Consider the following 13,343-nt stretch of genomic DNA (forward strand, 5'->3'; position numbering starts at 1 on the left):
TTACCAAAAAAAAAAGTTCTTCTACATTGATGAGAGTCTCTTTTCTTGGTTACCATCGAGGACTTTTAAATTTATTTTCTTTATGATAAGCCAGATGTATCTGATTTCTCCGGTACTCTTTGTTCAATCTTAGATACCTCCAACCACACATAGTCAATATTGCCTGATTCATACTGGACGATGTTCAACCCCCAAGGCCCCTTCTTTTTACTTTTGCAAACCAATTGTTAGTTGACATGATAAACCAGTAGTACAGTCCTCTTGAGACAAAATAAGCTCTTCTATACTTGTCAATTATTTTAGTAACCCAAACTAAAACCTTATAGGTGAACAAACCATCAAAATAAAGGAATACAGGTTTCCATGAAACCAGTCTTTTTTCTATTTTATTTATGTTATGGGTATAAAAAAATTCTACAATGCCGATCATGTACTGACTTATCTTCTCGGATATCATGCTCATTCCTCCTTTGGGCTAAAGTTTGGATATTTATTGATGATGTATTTTATAGCGGTCTTGATAGAACTTTTCAAGCCGTTTTCTATATTGTCGCAATTAAAAGATAATAAATTTGATTTTGTGGGCGAAATCACTATCTATGGTAGCTCATTATGGACGTAATAATTGTCCATGATGGATAGTCATGGTTGTGGGTCTAGCAATTATCCATGACTCCAACCCACTCAAATAATAACTGCACTCCTAATATCCAAGATAATAGTTGGCTCCTCCCTCCTCTTTATATAGGAGACATGAGAAACCATCCGATAATTTTTTTTTTAAAAACATAAAAATTATTTCTTATTTTTTTTTATTTTCTCTCTCTTTCTTTCGATTATTCTAAGACTCTAACTAACTTAGGCATCGGAAGATTCCTATCGAAAAATTTTCGACAAGTTAATTTGTAATTATAGATTGAAAAAATCAACGATCTTGATCTCTCTTTGAACTTCCAGCTCGTTTCATCACCGATCTAAAGCTCGGATAGTTACCAACCATCGGAGTTCAGCGGCAACTGTTTACTAAGAGAATCCAGTCATTCTAGGATAGATTTCCATGTGTGGGAGGCAATCCAATATAAGAAAAGGGCAATACTTGTTTCTCACAACTCAAACGAGGATGCACAGAGATCCTTTTGCAATACCCACACCCACATAAGGCGGCGGTGACTTTTGAAAATTAATAGAGAGCCTTGAAACCAGTTCAAAATAGAATAATACGAGCTTTAGCGGTCGTACTTCTCAAGATCTGTTCAAGAGAAAATCAATGTGTCACCTAGATATCAAAAAATAATAATTTCCCCTAAAATTCAAGGATCACCCAGGCCTTCAAACAACTTCTCCATGCTTGCTTTCTGCAATAGCTTACATAACGGATCAAGTGCCAGAATAAAGAGAAAGGAATTAATGGGATTTTACCCAATTACCAACTTTACCATTGCCCTTCACCACCACCTTAGATAAGCAGATCAAATTTTAATCCAACTAATTCAAGTTTCTGGAAAACCTCTAGGTTAAAGTACTTTGATAAGAAAATTCCAATTTATTTTATCACAGGCTTATTTGAAAATCAATATTGCATATTATTCCTTTGATGCCTTGTTTCTCATGTAATTTATAGTCTCCCGAGCATGTAAGACATCATCCATGACCGAGCAGCCTTTCATGAAAGCTATCTCAGACTAGTCCTCAAGTTGATCAAGGGTTGAACAAGATGATTAGCTAATACCTTAGATAAAATTTTAATCACACTGTGAATAAGGCCGATTGGTCTTATAATATGAGGGGAAAGTTTCAGTTTCCTTTAAAATGAGAGAAAACATCGCATAATTCATCCTAAAAAGATCTTATTACGAGGTTATACTACCTTGGCTATTGTTCTCTAGACTCATCCTTAGACACACTCTTTAGATTGGCTAAAGTATCGAGACAGACTGCAAATGGCCAACATCGTTCAGTTGTCCTTGTAGTGAAGCAGACAACTTTATTAGACTTCATCCCTAGCCATATGCCAAGGACATCAACACATTGCTACTGACTTTATAATCGATCTAGTACAGATGACTATAGCTGATGACTTGCCATGAGGAGTCAGAAGGGAATAATCCCATCGGCTCACGTCCCATCTCCTGACTCGAGCATCTCCCAACCTCAAGGTCGGGACCTTGCTAATCATACGGAATGATTTTCCATGAACGATAATGATGACAACCAATCCAAGCCATAATCTCGGTTGTATTCCAATCTCAGGTCACTAGCTTATTCAGCTATGTGGACTACTATTAGGAATCTTTCAATGGACCATTAGAACGTGGCCACCACCCATGACTAATACCTTAGTGGATATACTTCCTATCCTCACAGCCTAATATATCATGATCTAGCCTATTGACCTACGAAATGGCTTACGACTCTGCTTTTATATAAAGAGATAATTTGAAGATCCTCAAAGGACATACAACATCATGCAACACTAAGCTCATACTCTCTCTCTCTCCTACTGTTCTCAAGCTCCAGTAGACCTAAATTATTGGAGGGTCCCCTGTTGGACTTCTTTTGTAGGTCTCTATCAGCATCCTAATGCTTGGACCATCCTCTATCCTTAGCCACATCAGCATCCTCTGAAGCTTTGACGCAAAAGTTTAGCACTAGAGGAAGGGCCAGCAACCCAACATAGGAGAGAGAGTATAGTAAAATACAACTAGTCCGCCACTTCCTGCCAATAGTCCATCCAATAAAGCCAAGGTGGAGTCATCTAACCATCCACCTTGAACGGACCTACGTAGTTGACACTGGTGTCCACGGCAGCTAACTCACAGCGATTCAATGACCTGATCTACCAGATCCGGATGCTGACTGATGCCACCCACCATCCACAATAGATTGCAGAATAACAACTAACCTATGACGTGGTGGATCAGCATGACCTCAGGCCTCGGTAGTAGGGGGTAGGAGATCATGCCGAAAATCAGAATAGGCAAAGAGACTGATCAAGGGATGTTGTTAATCCCCTATGAGCTCAAACTCTCCATGATGATGCTATTACCATATTAATGATGATGATAAATTGAAGGCTTCGACAGAACCTCCATTCCTTAGATATGAAATGCTGAGAACTTGAGGATGTCTAATCAATAAGTTGCATATCCAAAAATTACATCAATAAAACTTAAGCTTTTATATAGATATCTTGTTAAAGTGACCAACTAAAGGGCCGTCATTTTCGATCATAAATGAAATCATCGAAACTAATAGAGGATATCTCAAGAAGGCATCTAAGATATAAGCTCAAGATAATCAAGTCAAGCTTTGTCCCTTCACCTAGCCACCTGGCGCTCCTCATCTGCAGACGAGTCAAGCGGAGATCGAGGATGATGATGAAATGGCTAACCCTATGGAGACCCCATACGGTCACTTGGCGCTCCTTATTTGCAGATGAGTCAAACGGAGGTCGAAAATGACGATGAAGGGGCTAACCTTTCGAAACCCCACATGACCGCTTGATGTTCCTCGTCTGTAGATGAGTTGAGCGGAGGTCGAGGATGATGAAGGAGATAACCCTCTAGGGACCCCATCGGCCACTTGGCGCTCCTCATCCATAGATGAGTTGAATGGAGGTCGAAGATGACAATGAAGGAAATAACCCTCTGGAGGCCCCATATGACTACTTGGTGCTCATCATCCATAGACGAGTCAAGTGGAGGCTGAGGATGATGACGAAGAGGCTAACCCTCCGACGATCCCACATGGCCACTTGATGCTCCTTATTTATAAATGAATCGAGTGGAGGCTGAGGACGATGATGATTGTGGGATATGCAAATATCAAACTGAATCCTGATGATTGGATCAGAAAATTGATCCCTCGAAGATATCTCGGTTCTGACTGAGATCTCTGAAATTTTGTTCAATATGGCACCGATATTATGGAATATCCTGACCCAAGTTAGGACTTCCATAAATAAGATTTTTGGAATAGATTCGAAGATATAATCGAAGTCATCGACTTGACAAAATCTATCCAATATTATCGAAATAGATTTTGAAAATTTACATTCATAAAAATATAATTTCGAGAACAGTCCCCATCCAAAGAGATAAGTTCAGATGAGGCGACTATCGAAAAATCACTCTAATTTAGTCACATGGACCGATCCATGTGAAACGGCTTTGGACCAATCGACTTCCAACAAGTGGCAACCTTCAATTGGCTAGCTCGTAGCCGTCGAATCCCGATCTTCGAAGTCGAAAGTCTCAAGCCGCCCATCCTCATAAATGCATCAGGATCTGCAAAGCATCGAATCTTCCTGAATAATTAAGATGCGATTTATGAAGTGATTTGTCAAATTGGTGTTGGGATTTGTGAAGCAATGTAGTGGTTCACCTGAAGGTCAGATAACTCAGATTTGCCAGCTTAGACTTGCATCGAGGATTACTACTTTCTTCGTTCGAGACAAATACCTCAAACTTGAAAGTAGAAGGCAAGTATTGCGAAGTCATACTACCTTGGCCATTGTTCTTGAGATTCATCCTTGGATACACTCTTCAGATCGGTTGAAGTACAGAGATGAATTCTAAATGGTGGATATCATCCAGACGTCCTGGTAACGAAGTAGATAACTTCATCAGACTTCGTCCCCAACTACATGTCCAGGACATCAACATGCTATAGCTGACCTTATAATCGGTCTAGTACCAATGACTACAGCCGACGACTTGCCATGGGGAGCTAGGAGGGAATAATCCTGTCAGCTCCCTTCCGACCCCCTTACTTGGGTGTCTCCCGACCTCAAGGTTGGGACATTACTGACCACGTGGAATGATTTTCCACGATCGATACTGATAACAACTTATCTAAGCCATAACCTCGGCTATATTCCAACCCCAGGTTATCGATCTATTCAGCCATGTGGCCACCATCAAGAATCTTTCAATGGACTGTCAGAACTTGGCCATTATCCATGACTAACAACTTAGTGGCAGACTCCCTATTCTAATGGCCTAACAGATCATGATCTGGCTTATCGACCTACGTAACGGCCTACAACTCTGCCTCTATATAAAGAGAACTTGGGGACTCTCAAGGGATAGGCAACATCATGCAACACTAAGCTCATACTCTCCCTCTTCTATTATTCTCAAGCTCCGTCTGACTAATCATTGGAGGGTCCCCCGTCGGAGAACCCCCGATGAGTATGGACTTCTTTTGTAGGTCTCTGTCGGCGTCTCGGCACTCGGACCTCCTCCATCCTCCATCCTCAACTACATCAGTATCCTTTGGAGCCTTGACATAACATGTCTAAATTTTCATTGCATCACAAGTCAGATTCAATCAGCTCCAAAAGTGCTGGAAAAAACACGTTGAAATCCATGAGGCCCTCGACCGTTATCTGTAGCAAGGCCAAAGTGCCGTCTTAGTTGCTCCAATGAAAGGCCTAACCAGATTGTCTACATTTGGAAAGTTGGAAGTAAGAGGTGGTACCATTTTTCCTGGTCCAAGTCAACTAAACCACAGAGGATGTGGCAAAGATTTCATTGAAGTCGGTAGTAACTGCTTATCTATCTCCTCGAATCCATGAACTGAGGTGTTTCCGACTTATAGGGTTGTAATTTGATTAATGATGAGCACTGGCCATTTTGTGAAAGATTGCAGAATTGCTATCTTCCTCCTTGGGCCATTTAACTTTTTCTTTATGCTCCAGTAAATTTTGTCATTACCATAAATATCAATGATGCCCTCTTTTGCTTCTCTTCTTTTTCCTCGGGATATAATGGTGGTCTCTTCATTGACAGCCAACTATTTGATCTTTTTAAGGAAACTTCGCCTTAGAATGGCATTCTGTGTTTTAATAAAGATGCTCCAATTATTAAGGACTGTCCTCGGAATGCATAGCTTTCTAACCAAATTTGAGGATGCATTCTCTGAGGCTTCTGCTGAAGTCTAAGCCTGCTCAACTTCATTTTTAATATATGATCCTTGCCCAAGTCGGAGCCTGCTCAACTTCCTTGTTAAAAGATGATCCTTGAGCCATCGCTTTTGGGTGAGTAAAAAATGTGTGCAAGTTTTTTTAGCTGAGAAAATGATCCTGACAGGTGCATATTATCCAAGAAAGGATCGGCCAAAGCTTGATACACCAGTGGAAATAGCGTATCCCACTCCGCTCGAAGGGAGACAAATATCCAACTTAGGCACTCTTTCCATTATTACTTCTTGTAAGGTCTCCTCTGTTCAGTGGCAGATCAATAAGATGCGAGGATCGAATAAAATTGATAAAACCTTAGAGTATCAGCTCCACCCTGCAGATTATCTTTCCTCTCATTCAACAAATCTGCTGCACCTAAATCCCCTTCAATAATCCACACACCGGGTAAAGCTGCTCCAGTCACTTTGAATTGAGAAGTTACCGGCTTCTTTCTCAGAAGACAATAAACTATTGACTTCAGCAAACGAAGATGCCTCCAGCCGTCCTATTCACATTTGGAATGGGTAGTGGAATCATGCAAAATAGATATTTTTTTACTTTATTCCAAAAAACTTAGAATACCTACACACTTGGTTAGAAAGAAACAATTTTGGCCGAGGCATCCAGGTGATAATCCATTTCCCAACCTTGTTACTCAGACGATGCATTATGAGCCTTGCCACGTATCATTCTAAATTGTCAAGCCACTCACTGGCGGAGGCGATTGGTATAGTTTGAACAAAGTGGAAATTTGACAGACAACAGAAACAGGTAAAATACAATCTTTGAGTGGCTCCGAGTGCCTTTCCAAAGTATAAATAACCCAGATAAAAATAGGAAAAAGAAAAAGAATCATTTAGGCATCTTCACGTCTTTCACAGCCAAGGGTTCATACCACTCTGGTCCAAAACCTGCAGCTGTCCTTGCTTGTTCGTTGAAAGGAGGCTTAAGTGGTCCACGAAAATATTTTCTGACAGTAGAATGAAAAGTCTGAATTACCGCATCACACTCAACACTACCTACTATTTCTAAGCTTCTGAGACTTCTCTCCAGACATTCGATGGACTGACCATCCTCATGGCCACCTTGTTGTTGCTTTGGGAGCTTTTCTACCACTGAAAGGCTCTGAAATCCAGCACAGCCAGGAAGCGATGTTGCACTTTGATGTCCACCAAGGCTTCTGAGAATCAAATACCGGAACCATTTAATACCAGCAGCACAGTGTGTGATTTCTTCCGGGTAGACAACTGTTTCTAGCAAATCTGCCGTGTGCTCATCTCCTCCTTTCCGGAAACGGGTGATGATGGTCGGAAGGACATCTAATCCTCTAGCCTGTCTTTATATGAGCTTGTCACAATAAAATTTATATCATGGAAATGCTAATATTTCCAGCTATGGAAAAAAAAAAAATAAAAATAATAAATAATATATAATATATATATATATAGCTAGAAGCCTAGATGTATTTGCCAAAAAAATAGGAGCTAAAAAATAAAACGATCTAGTAGCAAAACACCACAACTGGTTTGGTTTGTGATGACGATCAACAATTTAAGTTACGCTTCAGTCAAAGAAAAATACAAGAAGCATGTAGTGAAGATGGAAAAACTACACAAGGTATCTACTGGTATAGAAAAAGCACCTTTTCCCCTAGAACTAGGGCAGAATAAATCCCGGCATAAATTGGATGAGGAAGGGACACATGTTAGAATATAGTAAAAGTCTAGTCCACCTCAACGTTCTCTAAACCATCCTCAGGGGTGGTTCATGGCATGCCAAACTGTACCAATGGTCTATTCGTACAATTCCGATATAAAACTTGAAACACCGGCAGGAGGAGAAGGAAAGAGAGAAAAAGAGAGGAACGGAAAGAAAAGGAGAGAGAAAAAGATCCTCCAGAGGCCGTTGCACCCATTGGAGTGCTGGTAAGAAGGGGGGAGGTAGAAGAAAGAGGAAGAAGAGAGAGAGATATATATAGAAGGAAGGAGGGGGGAAGAGGGAGATAGAGCCTTCGGAGACCCGTCAGAGATCTCTAAAGCCCCGTTGAGGCTTGTGGAGGCCGGAGTCAGTCGATCGAAACACGGACGAAAACTTCTATTTCGATTTTTTTTGGGTATCAAGCAACACCAACCGACTTCACTGTAAGTCGACAAAAAAAAATTAAAATCACGATCTCTTGTTTTGATTGACGAAAGATGAGGAGGCCCTCTCCTCCCCCCCCCCCCAATTTCCTCTCTCAGTTCCAAGCTCCCCATTGCTCCAGGAGCCTCCACGACCCTCTGATGGCCACCACCAACATCTCCGCTGTCTCCCTCTCCTTCCATCTCTCTCCCTCCCTCTACCTCTCTCTGGTTCTCCCTCTCTCTTGCTTTCTTTATCATGTCGTTTCGGACCCAATATAAAATGGTATGCCGACATACCAAACCATATCATTGGCCGACTGACAGTGTCCAATTCTGGCATGGCAAACCTTGGTCCACCTCCTTCAATATCATCAAGGCCAAGCAATTTGGCATAGTGATTTAATGCATGATCTTTGGAGTTGAGGATGTATCGTAGTGAAGCAACTTGAGCTAGGTCAGTCAACCCATACCACAAGCTGACCCAACTAGGCATTTGAATCGGGTTGGGCCCATGTATACCAAGGTTTGCCCAAGCTTGGATTGGAAAATGTCAAGACAAATTTCATGTTACATTTGGTAGGACTTCAATTATTATTATTATTATTATTATTTTAAAAGCAGATCTGATCAAATTTAAATCATACTATTAAATTGCAAACCAATGACTAAAAAAACCAAGCTCCATTGCTAACTTTTTTTAAGCAAAAGATCCATTGTTATCCAACCTGACATGGCCAAACCTAATCTGACTGCCTACATTATATGAATAATTCGAGATTAAAAGGGGTTCATGGTCCTTCTAGATGTCAAACAGCTCTTCATCCTAGCTAGTCACCCAACTCGCAGTCCTAGCATGTGTGCGCGCACTTGTGCTTGCTATGGTTAAAAGTAGTCTATTTAGGTTATTTATATTTTAACCAGAGAAGGACAACCCTATGAATTTTATCTACATTTTCCCTTTACTGGGGAATTGATATGCTCTATTGTAGTTTCTGTTAGCCCCCTTATCTGTTTTGTAGAAGGCCCGAAGGACCTCATTACAATAATGATATGATAAGAATGCATAGCTCACCTCCCGCAAAGTGTTATGTCTTTATTATAACACATTCTTACTTGAAGTACAAGCATAAGTAATAGCCTCGTAACTAAGGAACTTAAACTCATAGTATATTGATCTAAATGTTGTCCCATCACCATCCAATATCATGAGTAAATTTTGGACTGACCTGATTTCTATATTGGCTTGTAGCTCAACCATGCAATAATTTCAGCACAAATTTAGGAGCCAGACTTGATTTCACTTGCCCTTTTCTTTCCTTGGTAATTCTAAAAAGAGGTGGAGCAAATAATATATATCATTACCTTCTTTATTTTTTTAATTTATTATATCTTTACTTGCTCATAAGTTAGATGCAGAAAAAAAATTCTCTTCTATAGTGCATTCACACATGTATATGTCAACTTTGGCTACCAGGCTATGATGACTATTAAGATACATTACTACTCATACATACATTACTAGCTTATGTAGAATTTTACTTTGACCTAGCCCATCTAAAGTAAAAGATAGATCAAGTCAGCAATAAGCACGCCCTGTTTGATAGTCACTCCTAAACAACATCCTCACAAGAATAAGCCAAAATTGAATGAGTCGAAAGTCAACCTCCAAGACCTCCAGAATGATGACATGGTGTGGTGACAAAGAACAAAATCAATGGATTGAAACAGGCAATGGAAACAAAAAATTTTCCAGAACCCGGGAAGGCCGGCAACCAATTATGACAGACAATAGGCAATGTAGAAGTCTGAACTGTTTAGGTTCACTTAGTTATTAGCTAGGGGCCTGTTTGGATTGCTGTTGTTTTTGTGTTTTTTATCTCTCTACAAATTACTTGTATGTCACATGCAGACTGATGTTGAAGATAGGATCTGAACAAAACTTTCACCATCCCTTGTTTTTATCTTTACTCTGTTCTGAAAGCAGTAAATCTTTGCTTCCAAAAGCTCTAAAAATTTTACAAATGATCTGACACAAAAGAAACACAAAAGGTTTTCATCACATATGTTTGTCGATATAGTTCATTTTTCTTCTCTAGTTTTTGAGAACAGAAATAGAAAACAAGAGAAGCACCAAACATGCCTCAAGTTAGTGTCTTTCTTATTATAACCCTTGTGTTCCATTTTAGTTCATCTATTTCTCCAAGCATAACTGCAAAGCTGAACTCGATATCTGCTTTCATTTCCTGCAGAAATGGTGAAAACTTCAAAGATCAAGAAGTCCTATTGATTGTGATTTTAATCAAATTATTGATATCTGACAAGGTCTACATGGAAAATCATGATTGAGAATTTTGTCAAATCCAAGTATTGTGAAGGAACTACTAAATTATAAGAGAGGAATTTATGTGAAACACCAATTGATGTTCCAAAACCAGGGCTCTTCTCAAGTGTTTCTTCAATATCTTCATCTGCTAATCTTGCAAATTGAAGCAACCATACTCTCTTAATGTATAAGTCATCACCTTGGGCTACTTCGGAAGAGCATCTGACCATATGATTAGTAAGCCATACCATATGTGTTGATCTAGTTTGACGGTTATGAACTCCTTTTTTGGTGGTGGTTTTATTCCTCAATGATATCCTAGTTTGACTTGTCCTGCTCCAATACAAATATAGAATTTTCCCATAAGAAATTTTCAATGACTTCCTTCTTTTATATATGTTTTCCAAAACACGGACAAAAAATGGTTGACAGGGTATGGTAAGAACACTTATGTCTGGTGTAATGTGCTATCTAAGTAATGATACTACCAGTTCAACAAAAAAAGACATCCATAACTATGTACAAAAACATTTTGGACTGTGATATCCATCTGTTTAGCTTAACATTGTTGGTTATACATGTGAGATTTTTGTCCATGACATCCATTGTGGTATCACAATGTTGTTGGTGCTCTCTATATGGCTCCAGTCACTGAAACGTTGCAACCTCTTTTTTCCTTGTTGAAGGTAAGCACATGTATGCCATTGTTTTCTTTGTCTTTAAATTCAACACATCTGAAATATGCCCCCCCTCTATTTAGTATTTGGAGGCCTCACTGAATGTACTTACCATGGCAATGCCCTATTGGTCATGTGCATGACCCATAAAACTACAAATTTGGCAAGTTTCACAAACGAGCCCACCACAATAAATTGATCAACGCAAGTTTCCATAAAAAACTTGATTTCTTTATTCATCTAACATCTTATTCCAGTTAGGCCTCTAAATTTGATCTCACTTGAGGATGAAATATACCACAAGCTACCATAACGCCTGACATCCTTGTGCACATTATCTCTTTAGGCTTCATGGTTCCTCTACTTGCCTCACATTATCTAACCTTTTTCTTTGATCTTTTTTCTGTTCACTTTTATTCAACTTTCCTTTCTCTCATCAAGGAAGTGGATTTTGGTAGCACAGCAGGGTTTGTCCCTTTAAGACTCAAGGTAAAGTAGAATGGCCAAATGCATGATTGATGCCTCATTGCAAGCGTTGATTGAGGAAAATGTTTATAACTATTTTAGTGTTAAATCTTTTCTTTACAATCATGCATTTTCAAAATTTACAAGTCCATGTTCTAAATCTTTGAATCTAAAATGCCAAATATAATTCCCTATGCGCTAAAAGTAGTATAGGTATGTGATGCAAGTTGGTGTGCAAAGCCATGATTCAGTTGTAGGGATCACAACCCAAGAAAAGCGATAGAATGAAATGAAAGTTCACATGGAACCATGATAATTGATATATACTCATATCATGGTTCATACCCAGGATCTTATACCAGCACTGACTTGTATCATTATGCATCAACCACCATTTACTTATAATATAGTTGGTCCATCATAGTGATGCAATACAATACAATCTAACTTGGATCAACACAAAATCAGACGGCTTTATTTATTTTCTTCTCGTTCTCTTCCCCTCCTTGATATGTGATAAATGAATAGGTGCTCCTTCCATGTAAATTTTTTTTCATCAGAATAATCGCAACAGGGGTAAAGAGCGGTACCTCGTGGACGCAGTGCTCCACGGCGAGACGTGCCAACAGATTCTGGGAGGTTTCTATCGCGGAGTCCCAGAGGCCATCGTGAGCAGAGAACGCCCCATAGAAAGAGCCCATCTCTTGGAGCCTGGCAGCCAGAAGCGTGAAGTGGCGGCCTTCGTCCTGGGCAACCCTCACGAAATCAGAGAAGAACTCCCTGGGCATCGACTCCTGCCTCCCAAAACGAGCGATGATGTCCTGCACCGAGAGAGAGAGGTGAGCAGAGCGCAGGGGTCCCGATAAAGAAACATTGGACCATCCGCTTACCCAAGACAGATCGATGGCCCAGCTCTCGGTGTGGACGAGACTGTGGAGGATGGCCTGCCTGCTCTGAAGGCTACCGCCTTTGCCCAACTTCGGCATCAGATGCGGAGCCACCAGCTTTACCTGCAGTGGCCAATCCGACTCGCTCAGCGACGACGATGACGATGATACCGTCAGTAATCAAAGAGAGAGAAAGACGAGAAAGATCTAGGGCAAGATAGAAAGAGGGGAGGAAGGCGGAGGGGCCCTGGTACGTTGGAAAGCCTGGCAGGTCGATCGGGGACGAGGAGATCGTCGTGGTCGCGGTACGGCAGGGAGACGGTTCCCTGCAGCCATCGGGTGGCCGCCGCCTCGCCAAGCCGGGCCTTCTCCACGGGATCAGCCGTATTCAAAATTTCCAGGGCGGCCTCCACTAACGTCTGGCCTGTCAGCTCGACGCAACCGTCCCCTCCATCTCTCGATCGCTCGCGTTCGCCTTGCCCGCTCCGATCTTTGGCAAGTCGCCGCCGAGTCCAGAGACGAGAGGATGGTTGCCGCGCCACCGTTGGAGTGGCAATAGTGTCGGGCTGGATTGTGCGCGGACCAAGTCAGATTAAGGCTGCAAATGGGTAGGATTGACCCATAAATCCAATCCGATCCACTTTGTTTATGGGCTCACATCATCTTAGCCTTTATCCTCAGCATCTATTTTCAGACATCATCCTCCGTCAGTAGTCGACAACTTGATCGGACTAATACCGACCCCTTAGTTAGACTCAAGTCGATAACTTTCAAAGTCCCAGAGACATTGAGCTGTTGCAAGGAGAATGTGAGTTGGTGGCATTTCTCTTAAATCCCAGACAACGACGATGAAGCTCCTGATAGTTACAATAAAATATGGCACATGGGTTAAAGAAACTTAATACC

The 13,343-nt window shown here is 40.8% G+C and overlaps 1 protein-coding gene across 1 annotated transcript; it reads right to left on the minus strand.

Annotated features, from left to right (window-relative positions):
- Positions 1-6,658: 6,658 nt before the first annotated feature.
- On the minus strand, positions 6,659-13,011 carry LOC105035294 (uncharacterized). The gene is made up of 4 exons (XM_010910817.4): positions 12,692-13,011; positions 12,441-12,560; positions 12,141-12,371; positions 6,659-7,294 (listed from the first exon to the last, which is right to left on the minus strand). The coding sequence occupies exons 2-4, from the start codon at positions 12,534-12,536 to the stop codon at positions 6,815-6,817; spliced, it is 807 nt and encodes a 268-aa protein (XP_010909119.2). The 5' UTR covers positions 12,537-12,560; positions 12,692-13,011; the 3' UTR covers positions 6,659-6,814.
- Positions 13,012-13,343: the final 332 nt, after the last annotated feature.

The sequence above is a fragment of the Elaeis guineensis genome, chromosome 9 (genome assembly GCF_000442705.2).
Source record: "Elaeis guineensis isolate ETL-2024a chromosome 9, EG11, whole genome shotgun sequence".
In the NCBI taxonomy this organism is placed as follows: domain Eukaryota; kingdom Viridiplantae; phylum Streptophyta; class Magnoliopsida; order Arecales; family Arecaceae; genus Elaeis; species Elaeis guineensis.

What these genes read in the sequence shown, in the direction of transcription:
- LOC105035294 (XM_010910817.4), bottom strand. Translation starts at nt 12,536, where the DNA reads ATGCCGAAGTTGGGCAAAGGCGGTAGCCTTCAGAGCAGGCAGGCCATC. An exon ending in GGGCCATCGATCTGTCTTGG is followed by an intron (nt 12,372 to 12,440) that starts GTAAGCGGATGG and finishes CTCTCGGTGCAG; the next exon opens with GACATCATCGCTCGTTTTGG. An exon ending in TGGAGCACTGCGTCCACGAG is followed by an intron (nt 7,295 to 12,140) that starts GTACCGCTCTTT and finishes ATATAAAGACAG; the next exon opens with GCTAGAGGATTAGATGTCCT.